Source organism: Zosterops lateralis, assembly GCF_965231275.1.
Source record: "Zosterops lateralis genome assembly, chromosome: 7".
In the NCBI taxonomy this organism is placed as follows: Eukaryota; Metazoa; Chordata; class Aves; order Passeriformes; family Zosteropidae; genus Zosterops; species Zosterops lateralis.
This window is the reverse complement of record NC_139767.1, coordinates 13,074,214-13,096,507: the sequence shown is the minus strand read 5'-3', so window position 1 is coordinate 13,096,507 and position 22,294 is coordinate 13,074,214. Positions and strand designations below refer to the sequence as shown.

At 39.3% G+C, this 22,294-nt stretch overlaps 1 protein-coding gene across 2 annotated transcripts in view; it reads left to right on the top strand.

The window, feature by feature from the left end:
- The window catches only part of PARD3B (par-3 family cell polarity regulator beta), a gene marked incomplete at its 5' end in the record, with an annotated part of 392,787 nt that overhangs the window by 353,508 nt on the left and 16,985 nt on the right, over positions 1 to 22,294 (top strand). For both annotated transcript variants that reach the window (XM_083864789.1, XM_083864788.1), the window contains one exon: positions 8,966 to 9,045. In XM_083864789.1, the coding sequence (XP_083720915.1) occupies positions 8,966 to 9,045 (80 nt within the window). The remainder of the gene's footprint in view (positions 1 to 8,965; positions 9,046 to 22,294) is intronic.

The window sequence follows — 22,294 nt, the reverse complement described above, 5'->3', positions numbered from 1 at the left end:
GAAAGATGCTGAAAGCCTGACTTTGAGAGAAAATTCAATTCAATTCACTTCATACAATGTCTCTCATGAAGTATTTCAAAATGTCTTATATCAGGAGATAACATAATGAGAAAATGCTTTAGAGAACTGGGTATTCAGATAGCAAGACAAAATGATACACAACAATGAACTGGAGTAAAAGAAAAGACGACTGTCATTTAAAAGCAGTAATCATCTGGATAAGTAGTCTTGTAAACTAATTACAGTGAGAAGAGAAGCAAAGAATGCAAGACTAGGAGGAACAAGAAGCAGCTTCATTTCAAACAGGCTAAAGCAGAGGACTGGTTTCATGGAGAGAGTGGAATTAGGCACAGTATTGTGGAACAACTAGAGGAGACCTGCTTTAGAAATGTATCCACACATATGGATTAGTATGCTGTATATTGCATCACAAGTGTATCTCTGTGACAGGTTAAGTTATTCTCTTTACTGGCTGGGAAGAGATTAATTGCTTTGGCCTGGTTCAAGGGAAGAGCAATTGAAATGCTTCCTTGCAGTAGGAAAGAATCAATGCTGATGGGTGCTGTGGGTTTTTTGGATTTTTTTTGTTTTGCTGCTTTTAAGATTTTGTCTCAACTCAAGGGAAACTTCTGTTTGCCTCTAATTTGAGAATAGGTTTGTGAGTAAGGGTGTTGCAAATCTGGTGCTCATTAAAGACAATTAAGAGATAGAATTAACCAAAACATATTATACAACTAATGGAAAAGGAAGCCACCCACAGAGAAGGACACAGGCCAGGAAATGATCTCATTTTGCTTGGTCAAAGGAAACCATAGTTCTCCAGCACCAGGGATGGGGGGATCGTGGAGCGAGGGTTCAGAAAGCAGAGTATTTTCTTTGTGGGACTGTGCAAAAACACTTTGCTGTTCTGCCTTCACCTCCATCTTTGCTGTTTTCTCTCTCTTTAGTGTTGCAAGATACAGCAAATGCTGAGAGCTTGTTTTCTACAAAACTAAGGCAATTGCCATGTTTTTAAACTGTTATGGGAACAGCCTGTTTCCCTTTTAAAGTTCCCATCTGTGTTTGTATTTCCCTCAGTCTATTGCCTTTATAGAGAATTTTCTGCTCCCTCTAAATCTAAACCATTAGTTTCACCTCCTTGAACAAGAGGTAGGGCATTACCGAGGAGAAAAAGTAAATCCTGAGATAATCAGCCGTGCTTAATTCCACCATGGAACACTGCTGTTTTCAGTGTTCCTGGTGTTCATTGCATAGGGAGCAGGGACAAGTGACTCTGAGTATGTGCATTTGTCTGTGAGCATGTATATGTATATGTGTATATCTGTAGAGAGAGACAGTCAGAAGGGGAGCATTTAATTGCCTTGCAGTCGGACCAACCAAGTAGTGTTCTGATTGCATACAGCTGATTTTCTAAGTGAAAATCTTCAAACCTATTCAACAGCAAAACCAAGATCATCAGTGAATCTGGAGTGCGTGTCTGTGTTTCTTATAGGGAAGAGGAAGGATGGTTTGATTACTATCTCTTTTTTCCTTTGGACAAGGGTGTTTTTCTCATCCAAGGGAAATGCATTCTAGCAGCATGAACATTACTATTAATCAACACTTAAGCAATAATCAGTGAATGAAGAATGATGACCAAAAACTGAAAATGTACTTGCATAGCTACTTTGCTGCTTTTTCTTTGAGATCATGCCCTTGCATTTTAACATGAACAATTCTTATAAAATTAGTGCTGATATATTCCAAAAGGCAGTAATTTAAAAAGCCAGCACTTTTTTTTCACTTGAAAAAATTTACTATCAGGGGATGATACATTTAGGTCTGCATAAGTAATGTTATAAAGCTACCTTGGTAGTCTCTGAGATAGAGCCTCAGTTGATATGAACCAGTAATATCTTACAGATTTACTTAAGAGATGAAGATGCCAAAATCATCGTCACTGGAATGCTGTATTCAAATGTGTGAAGACATGTTCAGGATACAGAGATTAAAATGTTTTTCCTGTGTATTTGTACTCAAAAAGGAGATAGAGGCACCGAGAGATGCAGGTGTATGTTAGCTTTGGGAATGCCTCCAAGAGAAATTAGATGCTATTGAAATTAAAACAAAACCCCCCCTCAGTATTTAGCATGCTTTCCTGAATCAGGGCCAGTGTATGTGGTGGCACCCAGCAGAAAGCAAGGCTGTGTGACTCTTGTAGTGAGCAATACCTTGCTTTTGTTCTTCAAGATGTTTTTTGACAAACTCAGTCACAGTTCTAATAACATCAAGTGTTCTTTGGAATAATCTCAAAACCAGATTAGTATAAAATGCTTAAAGTGAGTGTGTGCTTAACAAAAAGGAAGCACAACATTCCCTGGGATTGAGCCCAGAAAGCAGAACTTTAGGAGACTGCAAGGTCATGACTTGGTGATTAGGCCATGAACAGGCATCTATAGCCATCCGTTGATTCACCTTCTCAAATTATTTGACCTATATTTTCTCTTGACAAACATAAAAAAGTTCATTTGCCACACTACCCAAAACAAACTTGAAGACAATGGACCATGATTTGAGAACCTCTGACAATTGTAGTCCTGAGATATCTGTAAAATGGAGCAGGAACAGAAAAACAAGATGTCTCAGGATCTGCTGGGAAGTTACTGCTTCCTTCCTTATTCTTGGGAAGAAGTTTGTAACAAACAAGTTGGAACAGGGAAGTTGAAAGTGCTCTCTCTCTTTAGTGGTGGAGGTAGTTTTAAGGGTTCCTGTGGAACATCATCTTGGTTTGTCACTGCAGCCACTTACTGAAGAAAAGCACAACTAAGAATATCAAAAAGAAGTATTAAAGGTGCTGTCTTATATCCAAACAACGGTAAAGCAGTACCAATGGGCTCATAGAACATTAGACTCCTCTTCGAGGACTACTTCTGCCATTAAAATCAATGCAACTTAATTAAAGCAAATTATAGATAGATACATCTATAAATAAGATATTAAAGTGCGCCGCTGAATATGATAATTGCTGCATATTTAGCAATCAGCGTGTGTGTTCTGCTTTTGCCAGGAGGGATTTCTTTCAGAGGAATCAATGGAGCTTTATTAAAAACCATCCAAATTAGAGGGAGAAATGATGAGTGTTATAATAACGCAAAATCACTGTTTCAACTTCCATTGCAAAACCAGGAAAGCAAAAGATATCCCTCTTTGTGTATGTATGGAAAACATCAGGAAAATTCTTTTGAATTGTAGACAGTGGTAGAATTTTTAATCTTTACCTTTTGATGCAGAACATTAAAAAATGGATGGAAGAAACCTTGCTTTCTGTGGAAATGCTGGAGGTCTTCGAGGGTGGGATAATGAGGATATCACAGCAGTAAGGAATTAAGAAGACCCCATCAATCAGCTTCCTCCGTTTCACATGGACCATCCAGTTCACTGCCTTACTTCACCTGCCTCTGTTTCAGCGGCTAAAGAAAGTGTTAGCAAGTCAAATTGTGCTCTTAAATTTCACTTGAAGTTCCTAGAACCAGGCAGAGTTGAAATGCAAAAAATAAGTGGGTTAATTTTGATGCTTCACCTGTGTATGAAACACAGACTAGGGTGGGGAACAAATCCACTTTTACCTCTCCATTTTTCTTCAGTTTTCACTTAATTGAAAACAAAAACCAACTGTGTCTCAGCAGAGGGGAGACCTGAAGGTTAAAGGGCAAATTCCGTTATACCACGGCTCTTTTTGGCATGCTGAATCTCAACCCATGTGATTAGAAACACTCACAGACAAAAGAAGAGCTTTGAGAACAGAGGTCAAAACAGCATCTGAATCAAGTCCTTTAGCAGATGATCATAAGACTATTGAAAAATGCACTAAGCAATGCAGCAGTTCTATGTGTCATGTTTATACACAGACTTTCAGGCAAAAAGCAGAACTGGGTGACATTTTTCAAAGCACTTGGATTGATGGCAGAGCAAAAGCTTCGCTCTGCAGCCTTTCTGGGGTGGCTTCTGTCTTATAGTGCATGTCAGTCATATAAAATACAATGGTAGTATCCTGCCATGTTTTATGGGTAGAAAATCACAGTGCACAAGCTCAAATGACTTTTCTGAGCATACACAGTGAATAAGTGAAAATGTTAGGAGTCCCAGGACTTCTATCTTCATAAACTTTTCCTGATCTCCCATAAATTTTAAATAAGTCAGGTGTGGCTCAAGTGAAGTCAGCAGTGTTTTGCCCTGGATTCACAAACGTGTAGCTAAAGTCCCATCAGGCTTGAGGGAGTTATATATTATTGCTACTTACTTAGTGGGCAGCACACTGTCCAAATTTTCTTTCTGATCTTAATCGTAATTGAAATGTTTGGGGGAGGCTTATTGTTCAGAAGTCAGGGAAAAAAAGGTCTAAAAAGCAAAAGTAAAAGGACAGTGATGCTTAGCATGTAAGTGAAGAATTAATAATCCTGAACGCAACACCCAGTGTATATTATTCTTTTTTTTAACACTGGGAAACTTTTGAATCTGAGCAGAAGAGTAGCTGGTTAAGAAGTTTTAAAAGAATTTTTTTAACCAACCGGCCTCTGCAATGATGATGAAGTTTTCTATATGCAGATCTAAAGACCTGCAAGAGAGGGAATGGTAACTGCAACTTTATGAGACAGCCAACCTAAAAATGTCTCTGCATCATTTATTTTCCTTATAAGCAGTATCCATGGTCTTGGGTTTTCACTATGCTGACTTCATCCAGGATGGACCTTGAGCAGGGAGTCAGGTGGGAATCTGTGAGAAGTAGAGCCCCAGGCAAAAACACGTCCTGCTGAATTCTGCTGGTAGGGGCAAGGAGATGTTGCTGATTTCTATTTGCAGTGTGGTAGTTCTCACCTTGAGTTGTGTGCGGATGCACAAGAAAAAGTCAGTTCTGGTTTCATGAAGCTTAAACTTAAAAAAAGATCACTATAGTTGTTATTTTTTGTACCACAGCATCTGTCCAACCCCTAACACCTTGATCTGTAAGGAAGGGGCAAGGGAGGCTTTCCTGCTAGCAGCTAGAATTGTAGCCTTTAACAAATGCTCCAAGAGGAAGGCAGTGTAAGACAGGTGAGGGGGAATGAAATGCAGGATCTCCTGGGGAAGAAACATTCTCATGCACTTTTCTGTACAGTTTTCAAGATAGTCAGGAGCTTCAGGATTAAATAAATCCTTTCTCCTCCCTTAAAGAATCTTTATTCTGCAACCCCAGAATTCTCCTGTAGGCAAATTTCAGATTTACTCAAGACACCTGGTCACAGGTATACTCTATAGCTTGAAATTTATTTGCAGATGTTTGAACGCTGTAAGATTTTTGTTTCTGGCTTGATCTATGCTGCCTTCAGTCTGCACTTCACCAGCCTGGTTCTTCTGCTGGGAACTGGCAGGGGTTTAATTAAGGATGCAGAGGTGTCACAGGATAATTTTTGAAGTGATACCTTTCTATCACAGAAATGTTGTTAGCTAGTGAAAATTACTGTTTCTAAAAAGAGAGACTTAAACAACAAAAACATTCATTAGCCGTGTATAAAAAACACCTCTCTGGTACACAGAAAATCCTGACCATGAAGGCATTGGGTTATATGGAGTTGCCAGTTCTTCTGGTATCTGTCTCCAGTGTGGCCAAATGTGGCCACTGCTGTGACTGGGATTCCCAAAGGGGCAATTAGAAGAACAAACTGCTGGTACAGAGGTTCTACTCTCCCATTCAGCTCTCCAAGGCCTTGCCACTCTTCCACCTGCTAAAGACTTTGCTGTCTTCTGCTAACCGGATGTCAGTTGCTTTGATTCCTGTTTGTATCCAGTTTATTAGTTTTACATTCCACCAGGCCTTGGCCATACCAATACTTTGCAACAGTTACATTTCATGAATTGTTTGTTGTTGTTGTTTGATAAAGATAGTATTTTCTTTCCTCAATTTAAGTGTGCTGCTCTTTTAATTGCGCTGATAGGATGATGGCTGTTTCTGTGTTTATCTCTGCCCATTATTTTTGCATATTCATGTTTTGCTTGTTAGTTGAGGCTGCTCTTAAGAGATGAACTGTTCATAATGATGGCACTTATTTAGGTTGATGTTGTTAATTTAAACCCTAAAAATACAGGAGCATATTTTGGATCATTTTTCTGTTGTGCGTTACCATACATTTGTGAAATGTGTATTTCGCCTGCTGTTGTGTTCTCTGTTGATTGATGTTGTTGGTCTCCTAAGTTCTTCCAGCTGCATCTGTAGGGACTCAGCTGAGCACTGCACCTTCTGTCAGCTTGTGCTGGTCACCTCGTGGTCACCACCCATCTGGCTTTGATAGGACTTCCAGGTTTTAATCCTGCTTTATTATTACTGTTTCTTCACCTAAATATGTTTTGATTATTAACTGTGCTAAAACTTCCACACCTGGTCTGAGGGCCAGCTGCATATCTCCTGTTTTAGAAAAGGAGGAGAAGCTGGAATATTTTGATCTTACTAATTAGTACATTTCACATCGATTTTTAGCTTAGTTTGTTGTAGAAGGCAGCAAAGGAACCCTTTGCTTTGGCTCTTTCTGAAACATAAATAACTTCTACTAAGGAGGTGTTTCTATTTTCACAATTTCTCTTTTCATCAGGATAGTATTTTATTCCAGGCACCATTTTGGCACTCCAGGCTGAGTGATGATACGCTTTTACTGTCGCATGGACAGATGGAGAAGGGAAATCAGAAGAAATGGCTGAGCCTTTAATTAGCTGTGCAGAGCCAGAGCATGCTTTTCCAGTGCATTGGGGGTTTTATATAGGGTGTGGAGACTCAGCCGCTCGATGGATCCAAATTAGCAAAATTGTGTATCCGCCACCAGGGTGTTTCTATGGTAACTGTCTCTCAAATCATATATACAAACAGACCTGGCAGGGGCTATTGCCTTCTATTTGGTCTGTAGGAAACCATCAAAAAAGGGGTGTTTTCAGGCTGAAAAAAGGCCTTGTGATGTAAATATTTTTTACTTTTGGTGGTTGGTATAAGTTTTGAGATTACTGCTTAATGCTGGCACAATTCTGAGTGTTTGTGTTTTTTCACATTGCCTGGATGCTGTTACTCCCTTTAGTTGTGAGAGTGCAGGAAACTCACACGGGGCTGTGAATGCACCGTTACCGGGCTCATGCACATAATTAATGATCTATCTACAGCTGCACAGGTAGACCATGTACTATATGTTTTTTATGGTGAGAGACCAGATGATACATTTGTCTCTTTTCCCCTCATTCTTCATAAAATGGGAGAAATCTGGAGGGTCTTTTCTCACCAGTGTACCTGGGAACTTAAGAGAAATTATGAACCTGATGAAATTAGTAGTGTAAGAACAGCCAAAGTGGCTGTGACTCTTCACCTAAGTGACTCTACAAGGTCTCTCTGCATGTTACTTTTTCTGGTGGAAAAAAATGAATTAATGTTCCCTTTAGCCTACTGCCCTCTTTTTGAAATGTAGGGCAATTATTGTTATTTTTTGCTCATCCAAAGTCAGGTACTGCTAAAGCGTGGGTCATTTCAAATCAGAGGTGTTTTTTTCTTGTGGCTAACATTTCTGTGAGGACCCCTCTCTGTTTTGAATGAGGTAAACGAAGCTTGCAAGAGCCTGTACCCAACAAGTTTTTTCATTTACAAGTATCTTGGATGTTTGATGAGTGGCAAGGTGCATAACAAAATTTGTCTGGAACAATTCCTAAGCTGCCTTGTAGCTCCAAATGATACTGCCTCTCTTTGCATTGGACTTTTATGTAATGTACACAGAAATGCTTTGTAAAGGTAGATAACACTTAATACACCTGAATGCACAACTTTTCTCATTGCAAGGATTTATACATCTGTTCAGTGAAAATGGTGTATTGTGCATAAATTACAGGACTGACAGAAATGTACTTTAACCTGTAGAATGCAAAAAACATGTTAATTTTTGTTTTCTCTTTTTTCTAATCGAGCATTTGCTGAAAGTTCGGTGTGATTTATTACTTTCTTTTTAATGAATTGTTAAAAATGTTTGAAAAGGCATTAAATCTTCCTTTCTGCTATTAATCTGTAAAAGGGGAAGGGGATTTTAAATGGCCTCTTAGTATATTGCTTTATAAAACTGCTGATTCTAGCAGCACCGGAATAGGAATACATACTAATGTAGGAAACACCGAAGGCAGTCAGAGCCTCCTCCATTTATGGAAGAAAAGACTAATAGCTCCATTTTAACAAGGCTCTTAACACTTTGGGCCATCAGCAGGCATTGAGTGAGTGAAATTGGGAGAGCTCCTGTGTGCTAAAAGCATTGAAGTTCACCGTTTGGTACCCGGTTGGAGCCTTCCTGATAGAATTGTGCTCCCCAGCCAACGCCAGTTGCCATCTTGAACACAAACCAAGTAGCGCTGGCATTTTGACTGAGTGCACTAATGCTGCACTTTTGAAATGGCACCAGAGCATCATAAATGCACTTAACTCCCAGCTGGATACTTAGCTTTGCAGTGGCACTAGGCAAAGTTTCTGGATTCGTGTTAAGAATGAAAGAAAACCTGTTTGTATCATATTTTATACTTAAGCAAAACAAGCTAGTGGAGGGAAAAAAAGAAGGCTTGGTACTGAGATGTTAGCTTTGATTCAGGAAGTTATGTCACTGTAATCAGAAGGGGTGTGCTTAGTTAGATGATGTCCTCATGTTACTGAATTCCAGGAGGAAGGCTGGACAGGGAAGAAGAGTATCCTAGCTAGTAGGCAGATGAGGGAAAGGCTCTGAAGATTGTACCTGCTCTAAACACTTCTTTGATACAGAAGCCTTTCTTGTTAGCAGTGATAAGATTATGTATGGGATTTGAAGCTTCTTTGAGCCCCTGCCTTTCTTTTGTTGATTTTGGCATGTTGCAGCATCATGTGTTCTCTGCTTATCATTTTGAGATGCATTGTTAGTAGCTGGGCTGCATAATTGATCTTCATCTCTAATTACTCTCCTCTCCACAGGTGCCTGGAAAAGGTCCAGATGGGAGCTCCTACAATCTTCACTTCGAGGGGGTGGAAAGGCAATATGCATCCTTACCCAGGTACAGCACCAAACCTCATGCACACACTGACTCACCCTCCTTCCAGCGGGGAGGGAAAGCAGCCCACAGCTGTTGTCCGGCTCTAACGAGAGATTATTCTGCACTTTTGTCACCTTTTCCTGCTGATTTACTGCCATTTTATACCTGTACTATTAATTTGGACTTTTGAATTTTTTAAAAAACAGTTCTCTCATTGAACGTGTCAGCAAGAGTCATGACCCACAGGTAGAGAACATGACGTTGAGGGAGCTGGCTCTGCAAGAGTTGTAACAGGTCATAGCAGGGCATAAATGACTGAGTTTGTAATGATATAATCCTAGCTGGCATTGACAGAACGTTGCTGTGGAAAGCTTCAGCTACAGCTACAACTACAGCAGCCACAGCTACCAAAGTCCCACTGTTGCTGCAAGGGCTGTCTGACTGCAGTCCTATTCCATGAGAGAATCTCTGTGCTTTAACTGAATGCTCTGGAAATGTGAGTGAATCCTCTGAGGGCTTTTTTTAATTTTTAATCCTTATCAACTGAATGAAGAGTAATTCTAGTCTGAAACCAGTGGGGCATAACAAAAAGGAAGCATTTCAGGGATTTCAGCCCTGTTTCTATGGGAGTTCTAGTAGCAGAGTGTAACATAAATCAAGCCAGAAAGAGGAGTGAGAGGATGCTAGAAGAGATAGTGGGAAGCAGGGAGATAGGAAAACGAAAACAGAAAAATATTCCCCCTTTAGAATTAGAGGGATGGGCAAGTCCTCCTGCCTTTTGGACTTAGAGGCACACTGATTTGTAAAAGCAATGCAAAAATGAGGATCTATAAACAACAAGAGATTTTATTGTTGTGAAGTAGTGCTGGTATTCAGGAAATCAGTGAATTCTTTCTTTTTGCTGCTTCTTTTTCCAGCTATTTACATTCAAAGGTGTACACTGAAAGATTGGTTGATAACTATGTAATGCTGTGTCCAATTCCGGATGAAAATACAAGGAATATTTTACTTTTGCTAACCAGAATATAAAGGCTGTCTCACAAGACACTGTTGCATGTCTGTAGGCATTTTTAATGTATGTGGTTTCTAACCCAACGGATGTGTCTGCAGTTTACTTCCTGCCTTCAAATTATATTTGTCAGCCATTTTTTCTTGGGGAAGCATCCTGTGCAGTAACTGGCTTTTCTGACAGAGCCTGCTTTCCAACAGTGTGTCTGGCATGTATTTCCTGGCTGACTGTGGGTATTTACACTTCTGGGTAAATAGCCATCTTTTTTACAGTCCTTCAACACTCATGCTTCCCCATCATGTTTTTGGCGGTGATTTTTGCATGTTAGTTAGGTGTACTTTAATTTTGCACACTTCTTTTTTATTTATTTTGAACTTCCATTTTGTTGAGTACTTCCTTGTGGATTACAGGAGTAAATTCATAATTGGTGCCCAGTGTAACCCTCTATAGCAATTTTTACATTTGTATATCATGTCTTCTTTCATTCATTGTCCCTTTAAGAAAATTAAATATATTTTTTCAAGTGTTGTAAAATGAAAATTTCCCTGTGAAATAACTTCCATAAGACAGAATTGTTTTGATTTCCCCAGTATTCCTTTCAAGGGAGAATGACCAGAAGTGAGCACTACAGTGCAGATGTAGACATGCCCTTGCTTTATGTAGTGAATGTTCTCTGTATCCCTTCTGTCCTGTTCCTTTCCAAACTGCTGCATCCTCTCTACAACCTGTGTTTTTGTGGGGTTTGTTTGGTTGGGTTTTGGTTTTGGTTTTTTGGGCTTGTTGTTTTTGGTTTTTTTTGAGTAGATTTACCTGAATAAGATCATGAGTGTTGTTCCCCAAACCTCCATTTAACTTGCTGGAGACACAACTCTCCAGCTCCTAGAACAGTGCTTGAGTATTTAACTGGCAGGAACTCTCCATTTAGAAAGTCATCCAAATATTCCCTAAGCTTTTGAAGATCACTGTGAAAGTGTCCTTTCTCTGTGTGCCTAAGGAGATTATGCTGGAGAGTGAGACCTGCACTTCAGCAGAGCTGTTTGTGCTTCCCAACCCAAACACTTACACTGTTGCATGCAAGCCAAGCTGTGTTTCCAGAGGTTTTCCACCCTGGCAGGAGCAGAGCTTTGGGATATCACACACCCTTGGGTGTGCCTACAATTCAGCAATAGGCTGCTGCTTTTTATACTTCAGTTTTGTAAGTTTTGCAGTTTCATGTTACTGCAGTAATTAAGCCCTGGCAGTCACAAATGACTAGATTGTACAGTGAAGTCTAAATCCAGATGAAGGGGATGCAGTCTCATTGCCAGCCACTAATGGAAATGAGTGATTTCTTTTGTTCTCATGGCTGACTGCCCAGGAGTATAGAGGAATCCAGGTAAAAACCACCCATTTGCCAACCAATTCTCTGTGGAGGATCCATGAAAACTACTGTAATGAGCTGCATTATTTAAAAAAAAAAATCACCACGAAATTAAGAGAAAGAAACTGGAATGTAGAAAGAAATTAAGAGATAGTATTTCCTCAAAAGAGTAGCTTTCTTCTCTCCGGCATTTTAGTATTAGTTCACAGTTCCCTTGCCTGGGTGTATTCCCCTTCTTTTGTGCTGTCCTCTCCTCTCTGTGGTGAGGCCACTGAGCCGCATTGGTACGGATGCCATATGGAGCTGTCTACATACTTAGCCATTTAAGCCCAGTTTAATAAGAGATACTTAGAGAGGCTTCAGATGAGGGTTGTAGATGCTGGGAAACAAATTCCTGTTGCAATATTGTGTTGAGTCCGGGAGGATGTGACCTTTGCCTGCCGCTCTGGTGTGGCACACACAAGGAAGGAGAGGAAAGCACTTGGACTGCAGCCAGTTTCACAGGATGAGGAGGGAGGAGGGGATCTGTGCTATGTCAAGAGTAGCTAGGACCTACACAGTGAAACTGTCCTGCTCACCTGAAAGCCACCAGGACTTGTGCCAGTGTGCATGGGCATGGACAAATTAAGTAAGAGAGCTTTGGTCTTCCTCCCCACCAGACAAGGAGGAATGTTCACCTAGCAAGTATCTTTATCAGTGTTTGATGTCCCTAAGACACAAACTCATTGCTTTGAAAAGCATCCATCCTGCATAACGTCAGATCTGAACATAGCTGCTGCTGGCTTGTAAAATTCTAAGCTTTGAAGCATCATTGTGGCTTTATCTGTTTTTTGGTTTGGTTTTTTTTTTTCTGTTTTTCTCTGAAGGTGGTAAATTTTTTTTATGTCTACATATTACGGGTCAAATTCAGATTATACAAGTCTGTATTAACTCCATTTGAGGAATTCAGCTGTCAAGTGTGCTTGTCTTTTCAGTAGGTGCAGCAGCAAATTACTGTCCTGGTCTCACTGAAGTCAGTGATGTCCTTTTTTCCTTTGAGTGGAGGATCTGTTCCTGTGTAAGGTTACATGTTTAATTAAAAGGGGAAGCAGGAGGCAGCAGCCTTTGGAGAAAGGTTTTCTGTCTGACTGGTCTAAGGAGTGGTGAGCTGAATTACATAGTTAAGTTTCTAGGTAAAATAATGCCAGCCTGTAGGCTTGCTTTGGAAATGTCTACAGAGGCAAACATCTGAATTAAATGATAAGTGGTTGTGGCAGGAGAGTGGCAGGTCTTCATCTCTCACTGCATTGTGCTGTTCTGTCTGCAGAAAAGCACAAAGTGGGAGAGACAGAATGGGAGGCTTTGCAAGAGAGATACAGTTCTTTGCACTCAATACTTATGTGTTGCCCTGAGGCTATTGCTAAGTAGTGCTGAGTAGTAGTATTAAGCAATGTTAAATCCTCCTGCTTAGGAGGAGAATGGCTTGATTCTTACACCTCTAAGCCTCTTCTTTCAGGAAGATGAGCAGGGCAAGGTCCTGGGAGCCAGAAAAACATTTGTATCTTTTAAACTATTTTTAATGCCTATTTTCTTGGTGTAATTCAGAATATTTTCCTGATGGAGCTATGGAACAGATATGAAGCTGCTCTGTTTGTTCACAGTTCTATTTTTGAGCTTGCTTTTATGGAAGTCTGTCTTAATGTAAATCACAGTCTTGCTAATGGCAGCCTTGTTTGGAGAATCCTCATGCTCAAGGACACGTTCTTTTTGTGGTGGTGGAAAAGCTGGCTGTGACCAAAAGCAGACTGAGAGACACTGAGACAACACGCTGGTTGACGTGATGAGTGTGGATTAGAAAGCTCAGCCATCTTTCCAGTAAGAAATGCTGATTCCAAAGGAAAAGTAGTACTTCAGACTTTCTCTGGAATTCTCGTATTATTGAAGAACACATTTATGTCAAGAACAGGGGGAGGGCCAGAAAGGCTATGAGAGCATTAGAAAATAGCTGCTAGCATGGAAAAATGAGTTCAGGCTGTGTGGATGGGTTCAGCTGTATTGCTGTGGCTGGGACAAGACTGCTGACGAACTAGTAATATGCTCATGAGAGTATCTGTCCTAAATGTAACATGCATCCTGCAACTGGGAAGATTGAGGAGCCAGCCTTGCCATGCAGTGGCAATGGGTAGGCTTACCATGCTGGGAGCTTCTCTTCAGGTTGACCATGCAACTTGCACTTCTTCAAGCAGTAGCCAAAAGCAGCACACTCTCCATTTCTAGGTATAATGCCAGGAAGTACACTTTTGATCACCTTGCCTGAGCCCTCCAAGACTTTCTACATTTCTGCATCAAACTAAATTTCAATTTTGATCCATCCCAGTACTTTTGTAAATGTATTTACAGAAGCATTTAACCTGGAATTAGAATGTCACATTGTGGAGATTTCATTACATTCTTTGGAGGTTAATTGTTTTACTGCTTAAAGAAATTATGCCTTTTTTTTTCCCCTCAAAGTCTGACATTACCCAATTTCAATTTCTAGATACTACAGTAAATATTTTTTCTGCTAGATTTTAAGAGCCAAGCCTGCAGAATCCCTTCCCTTGAGTATTTCTATGCGGAGATCATTTATGTTTTTTCACCTCCCTTTCAATAAATTAAATAGATTGAGCACTTAGGTCTTACACTGTAAAGAATGAAAACAGCATTGGCTCAAGGGACCAGACTACCCATGCAGTCAATTTAGGAGGTAGCCTCTAGAGTTGAGTCAAAAACATTTGAGCCCTTCAAATCAAAAGCAAAGTTTGGGTAATCTCTGTGTCATGAACAGATAAGGTTCCTCCAACAGAAGAAATGGATTACTTAGCATGTTTCATTAGCTGCTTCTTGCACTTGAGTGTTCTTGCCTTTATTTTACTGAGTTTATTTAAAAATGCAAGATTTCTGTAATTTAATTGAATCCTGAAAACATCATCAGAAAGTGACTTGACACAAATCACAAGAAAAACTTAATTGTCTATTAAATAAGACTCATCATTCACCATTGTCTAGCAGAATCTGAAATTAATATACTGACATTACTTAAATATGTATATGGTGTATTCTCTTGGTTAACAAAAAAGAAATCACAGTTTTAGTGCAGACTGTAATTAGCTGTAAATCAACTTGACAGAGCATTCCCAGCCTCTGGGAATTGACTAGCCAAGGACCACAGATGAAAAATCAAGGTTTAAAATGCATTATTTAAATCAAAATTCCCTGCCCGCTGATTTAAATCACAACTTTTTTTTTTTTCTTTTTTTTTTTTCTTTTTTTTTTTTTTTTTCTTGGAATCACTTTGATTTAACTTACTCCATCACTTGTTGGAAAAAAAATCTCTCCTCTTTCTTGTTTTGTGTACTTCACCTACGTTCCTCCTTGGCATACAGCAGTTTGTTGCACAGCACTGACACAGCAGTGCAGTCATGATTCTGGCCAGACCTGAGGCATGTCCTGCTTGGTGTTGCTGTTGACAAGTGCCATGCGGTGACACAGTGGTTCTCTGTCCCATCACATGGCTGCTGTTCTGCCAGGATGTCTTTAAGACACCTTCTTGGTGCTCAGTCACTCCTTGCTAGCAGCTCACCTCTGTTTTTACCTCTTCTCTTGTCAGTTGACTTCATTACATGGCTCTCCTGAAAATGAGATTTCCTCTGTGTTTTATTGGCCCAACATGGTGCTTTATGGCAGGCAGAGAGTGACAATGCTGATGCAGACTGCAGGGAATAAATACTATTGCTGCTTACAGTTTAAATTGGAGCATTGTTCAACCTGGTTTAAAAGACCATCTGCAGGTACTCTCTCATGGAAGGGGCCAGGGGTGCCAAAAGTTCAGTGGCAGTGAAATAATTTATCAACCCTGTCCAGAATCACCTGCATTTTAGTCTGTCAGTGAAACCATGTTATTGGACATGTGTTACACAGCTACAAGGTGAGCCTGGTGCATAATAGAATACCCAATACTTTCAGTAATGCCCAGGATTTTCCCTCCAAAGGGGTGGAAACCAGTGAAGAGCAGGTTGATGGGAAAATGTTGTGTAATTAGAGGTAGCTGAATAAAGTCTATATCTCCCTTGTTTCTTACACTGATTAAAATAAGAGGAGATGGTCAAGAGGAATATTTGAGAACCAATTGTAAATAGTATTTTTTAATTTTTGGCATAAATCATTTTTTTTTTAATATTCCCCTGGTGTAACTTCAAAACTAAGAAGACTTGAGAATTTGGTGTCTTAAACAGGATTAGAACTAAGTAGGGTGCAAAAATGAATGGCCCAACTAACTTCATCACACTAGTCATGTAAAATATAAAAAATATTCAAACAGTATATTCTCCAGAATACTGTTTATTAACTTTTTCTTCTGTTTTAATTATCTAAAGTGATATCAGTAATTCAGGCCTATTTTTTAATATGATTTTTATCTCAACAGCTGTGCTTTTATTGAAAATGCAGCAAAATCTTATCTGCCTGTATCTTCCAATGTGGTGATCTCATTATAAATGAAATATATGTATGGTTTTAGTTGGATTTTAAGTGCTGGCAGGTGAATTGTGAATCAGTTTTAATGGAAATACTGGTCAAGGACCTCAAAGATATGTTGCAATAAACCAGCCAAAATGAAATACAGGCAAAGAAAAAAGATCATTCTTATATGCTAGAGCCCAAGCTTGGGAACCAAGCTGATGTGCTTATTAAAAGATCAGCTTAAATCCAATTTCAAACAGTTTTAAGATTTAGCTACTAACTTTTTTTAAAACTTTGGAAGATAGTAAAACTGATTGCTGTACAAACTTCTCAGGCTCTAGGAGATGTAAGGGAAATCATTGTACTTCAAGGCCAGAGCCCAAATCTATAGCAAGACAGCAGATTTGTGACACATACATGCAGCAGAGAGCTGGAAGTGCTTTGTTGCAACTTTTTCTGTTCCACCTCAGTTTCAATCCCTCTGCTCAGGTGTGCCATGGTACCTAATATCACCTCAGTGCCATATGTGAAGTCTGAAGACTTTATTTCATGTATCATGCCGAAATACGTTTGTCCAAAAAGTGCAGAGTTCATAAATAACCTGCATATACCTTCTACAGGGAGAATCTCAGGCATTAAAAGCAGAGCAGGTAGGAGAAGGTTCAGTGTACTACAGACCTTTTAAAAAATAGTTTTGTATCTCTTAGGACTTGACTGAAAGGAGGAAAGAAATTTGTAAACAGGAACACAATTTCAGAAATCTCTGTGGTGAATACCAAAGGAAGGAGATTTAGTTGTAAAACGTACCTCCAGTTTTCTAATAAAATAGAAATATCATTCGAAATGAACATGATGCTTCCATCCAAGCCAAATTAAGTCTAAATAATGAAAAAGTATACTTCAGAAAGTCAGAAAGGTCAAGGTTCATGACATCAAATCATAGATTGCAGCTGGCAGGCCACCTCTATAATTTCCATGGGAATAACTAAAGAAAATTGACCAAAGAAAATGTCTGTAACAACTGAGACATAGCTTGAAAAAAAAAAAAAAAAAAAAAAAAAACACTAAAAGCCAGATGTCTCAGAAGAATACTTTGGAAGTGTAGAAGGAGGCAGACAGGGATGGGGTTTGTCAATTTTCCTAATAAGTCAGTCAACTCCTCATAGCAAAAAGCCAGTTAATGCAATATGGAATAGTTTAAAAGTCAATTAATATTTTGAAACTAAACAGCCAGCCTTTTTGCAAGGAGATACTATCCCAAGTATATAAAAATACTTTCAAGTGTCACATTTACAGAAAACATGGATCTGGTATGAATTTTAGTGTATAATCAGGCATAAGGACCTCCCACTCAAACTAAGGGCACCAAATTCAGCTTAAAAATATGGGAGATGGAGGAAAATATTGCATTTGAACAAAAGGGCTTGAATTAATATTATAAAATTTAATGAAGTCTTGGAGACATTGCCTCAGAAAAGAAGGCTGTATTAACTATGCCTCCAGTGAGTAAAAGAACAAAACAACTGTTAGGGAACAAAATATTAATGAAAGAAAAAAGTGTCAGTACAAAATGGTTAGGTTGAGATGAAGGATCTGTGGAAAAAAGATAAGTGAATGCAAATTAAGAAGAAGATTAAATTAAAAACCAAAAGCATATATCCCATAGAATGCATCAACAGAGTGATGTGCTGAATGAAACCTGGGGAATAAGATGTGTGCTCCAAAATGCAAATATATCCCTTGCATTGTTAAAGTGGATATTGAAATGGCTCAGGAGACCAGCAGACTGGGAAGCTCAGCTGGCTGCTTTGTAGGTAGGGATATTTGGAATAAAAATGTAGCTGCTTATGCTGGGTTGTAATTCCGAACTCATCAAAAAGTGTGGACTCCAGGCTGCAAAGGTGAGAAAGAGCATTGTAAAAAAGACACCTCTGCTGCAGTTCTTGGCTTTGGCTTTCCCTTGATAAACATGTCTGGAGGTGCGGCTGAAAGATGGCTGTCAGCAAACCTGCTTTAAAAACACCTAACAAAGGAAAAATGTAGGAAGCCAGCAGTATCAGGTGTAAATATGTGTTATTTTTGAGGATATTGGATCAGGAATTCTTGAGCAAGCTTCCTGCAGCTCTCATTTTTGTGCATGAACCTCCTGTATGTTGTGTCACTGCTCAGCTATGTTCCTGTGAGCAAACAGCAGCTTTGCAGAGGCATCCTTTGCTCAGAGGCAGACTGCAGTTAGTTCTCCATGTTAGTTCTCAATTCCTTTGTCTCCATCCAATCTTTGCTTTGCAAAACAGACTCAGAAAAAAGAAAATAAAAAGAACAACTAGAAAAAAAACCCACACCAGAATCACAGTCCTACAGGACGGTGTACTGTCACAACAGCATGTTTCAAGCTTCTAATAGCGAGCCATTTAAAGAGAGTCAGTTACAGGTATTCTTATGTTCAAGTTTAGGAAAGAGGAGATATTATGATGATGAAGTAGGAAAGTGAATTGTATGTGGACAGTCTTAATTACATGCTGCAAGGTAATGACAAGCTGTGAAATCCTAAGACCTGAAATCTAGTTCTGTGTTCTTTTACAAACATGTAGGGGACAGAGTCGTGAGGACTCTGTGTGCCACCCACCGAGAAAGGGTGGGGGAGATGTGAGGAGTGGAGAAACACAAGGGCAGCGTGTTGAGCAGACCTGCCTTTGTTTGTTATCTTTGGTGAAACCCTGCCTTGTGAGGAAAAGGCTTTTATATAAACTGGTGATTAAAGGAAAGAGGTATCTAATTTGGGATTAAGAGAATCACTAAAGAATTTAATAGTAAAAACAGTTGCTAGAACAGCTGTTTCAACACAGTTCAGACAATTGGCAGCCAAACTGCTTCCATTTCATAAGTAGGTGACATATTTAATTTCTCTGCACAGAAGTCTTAAACACATCAGGAGAAAAGGAATAATTTTAGAGGGTTTTGTCCAAATGTCTTTGCTCATATTCACCAAAGGCTTTTTTGTTACTCTTCAAGTAAGATGCTTTAGAAAGTCATGCTTTGGATGTGTTGATCCAGCTTGAGAACAGCCAGAAATTTACTACTAGAAGCTAGTATGAGCCTGGTCCAGAACCACTGCAATCATGGATGTGTTCCTAATGATTACAGTCAGTTGAGACTGAAATGCAACCACTGTTAGAGCATATTCTTTGATTTGTTTGCTGTCTAGGTCAGTCTGGTAGTAATTTGACAAAGTCTGATTAGGTTACTTCTTGTTTTCCCCCAGAATTCTGCCCACCAGTGTTAGCAATTTCTCTCCAGATTTTGGAGATCCTAGTAAAAGAAATATATCTTTTCATGGTCTACGTGGTCTTTTTCGGCCTATCCAATCTTATCACAGATATAAGTGAAATAAAAGTAGTCCTTAAAAATGTATGTGATTCATGATTGTTGAAGAATTGCAAACATTCAGATCACTAGTGGTTATGGATCAGTAACTTTGTTAAGAGCAAGCATAGAGCTAAAACTCCTTTTGTACCCTGTTAGTGGAGATTAATTCCTGCTTTCTTAAGAATCTTTACCCTCATCTCCAGGCTTGGAAAAGATAGCATTGTTCTAGCATTTAACAGTTATGCAAATTAGCACTGATTTTGTCATTTAGCACCTGTGCAAAATTTTCTACTAGAACAGTTCTTTCAAATACGGCATAAACAAAGCATAAGATGCACAGTGATACTGTTCTTTTGTGGATGCTTATTTGGGAAAATGTGCATGAGTCATTGAGCATCTGTACCACAGGTAAAGATGTCATGGATATGCCAGAAATACAGCAGCAAACCTTTGTAGGTGTGTGGTTACTCTTAAATAGCACGTAGGCCACTAGGCAGACTTTCAGCAAGCTTTATTTTGAAAATATATTAAATACCATAATGCATATGCTAAAAACTTAACCACATCTTTAGAGCAATGGTAATGTCTTTGCTGTACTCAAAATCTTTGTCTGCCAAACATAACTTGGGCTGGATATAGAGATATTGACACAATTCATACTTCTGCTGGCTTCTGCCTGGTATTGCTGCGGCCTCCACTGTTTCTGTCCTCTGTTCTGTGTGAGCAGATGGAATCCTGCAGCTGTTTGAATAAATATTAGTTTTAAAGAATTATGCTCCTCTGATTAACCATTCAATGAGGGGGAAATGGCAGGGGAGTGAGCACCTAAGGAATCTTTCTACTTCAGGCCTCTTGCCCAAAAGCATTCATTTAAATGTTGGAGCAGTGATGAGGTGAGGAGTTATATAAACGGGAAGCCGTTCCTCAAATCACTATCTTCTCTCTGCATAGAGTGTAATTGATAGCTTATGTGCTTGCAACAGCTGAAAAAATAGAGCAGAACATGCAAACATGTCCACTGTATAACATACGTGGGAAGCAAGTGGAGGAGAGTGTTAACTTTAATAGAAAGTGAATTATCTGCCATTTTTGTTCCACCCCAGATGTAATTCAGCAAGGAGATTGGATCTGTGCACTAGATAGTCTGAGACAGTGCCTTGGAAATTGGCAGTCAGAGTTCCATCCAGAGGGCAGGAAATGTGTGAACAAAACCCAGCCCAGGTTATCAAGCAAAACCCCAAGCCAACAGGGGTCCTTGGATATTGAATAGCTGGCACTTTCCTTCATTTAAAGAAGAAAAATAGCTCTTGTTTTACAGGTGAAAAGAGATGCTTTGAGACCAGTCTGTTGTAGATCATGGCAAAATCTGTCAAGAAAAACCAATCTCAGGGTGATTTCACAGTGAAAAATCCATGTGACTGACTTTTTGTTGGATTTAAGTGCTAGTGCACTGCTATATATATACACACCCATGAGTTACCAGGTTTTGGACCCTCATTTAGCATTTTTGCTATGAGTTTTGGTTCGATCTGAGATCCTATGCTTTAAAGAAAAGGTATGTTTGTTTACTGAAAACTGAATTGTCTTCAGTATAGAAAGAATGTATTTTTAGAAGCATGGTATGGCCACAGTTTCTCCCCTTGTTTTGCTTTTTTAAGGAGATAATAGTGATACGCTCTTGAACTGAACTCAACCAGCCAACACAATAGCTGAGACAAAGCATGTAGGAAAAAGGATGCTAACAGTTGTTCCTCCAAAGATGCTCAAACAGCAAACACACTTTACAACTGTACATTCAGCGATGAAAGATTTCCAGAATCAGTTAAAAGCTTTGAGGATCCCAGTAGCCGTGCTCAGAAAACCCATGTGACTTCGCTGTGCATAGACTTCTGGTAGTCTTCTAATTAGCTTTGTAGGGGTCTCTGAAGGCATCTGGGTTTCTCACTGACTCGGGAATTAGGCTGAATTTAGACTGCCTGAACATACCAGTACTGGGTTTAAGCATTTTTGAGTGTTTCTGTATGGATCTCTTTGCCCCTCTGGAATGGCAAGCGGGAGCAGCGTGGTGGGACAGGCTGTGCTGCGGTACCGACTGCTCCACGCTTTGTGGCAGAAAGCACAGAGCAGATCAGCTTAAAACAGAAGGGAATTTAAGAAAAAATAAAAAAAGGCAAATTCAATTAGTCATTTGAAATTGAGTTGGGGTTTACAACTTGAATTTTTAGGCCCAGATCCATCAGAGCACTTAAGCACCTGCTTTACCTTGAATGCATTTTGCTTTTCAATAGCAGTTATTTGCCTCCCTATCAGAGACCTCCAGGAAACCTGGGTTTAAATGGACATTGTAAAGAATGAAGGAAGGATGGCAGACAGGCAATGGTACTTGGAGAAATTTCTCTTTTTCACCTCCTAGACCTTATGTGGTTTAAATAATGCCTCCTTAATGCAATGCTTTGTGTTACATACCCTGTAAATAATGTCAAGAAAGGTTATTTAATGATAATTTGACTTTTTCTTTGAAAGGACTTTTTACTGATCTTAACCTGAAATCTCTTTAGTGTTATTGAGGGGAATAACTACCTTAATGTCATTTTGGTTTTGATTTCTTTGTAAGAAGGGGTGGCAGCTCTCCCTTCTCTCTTGTCACCAAACATCTGAAGCAAGCTCTCTTTATGAGAGATTGCTGCAGTGGTACTTGGTCTTACAGAGATTTCATCAGAAACATTTCCTTTTTAATGGACAATGGAAAATGTTCAGCTGTCCATTATTACACTTCTTTGTACACAGTCTAAAAATATAAATGGAAATTATAATTACATCTGTAATTCTGGGTCCCAGCTGAAATCACTTTAATCCCAATGTGAGGGGGGAAAAAATCAATACAGAACCCTTAACCCTGGTCTTTTCCTCCTTAGATATTTCATTTTCAGTTGTACTAGTTTATACCACAAGTTTTATAAGTTTTTCACGGGACTTTAGTATACAGAGACTATTTTGCATTCCCAAAATGGTATTGCTACTTGGTGCTTTTTTGATTTAGAAACTGTAATGATGTT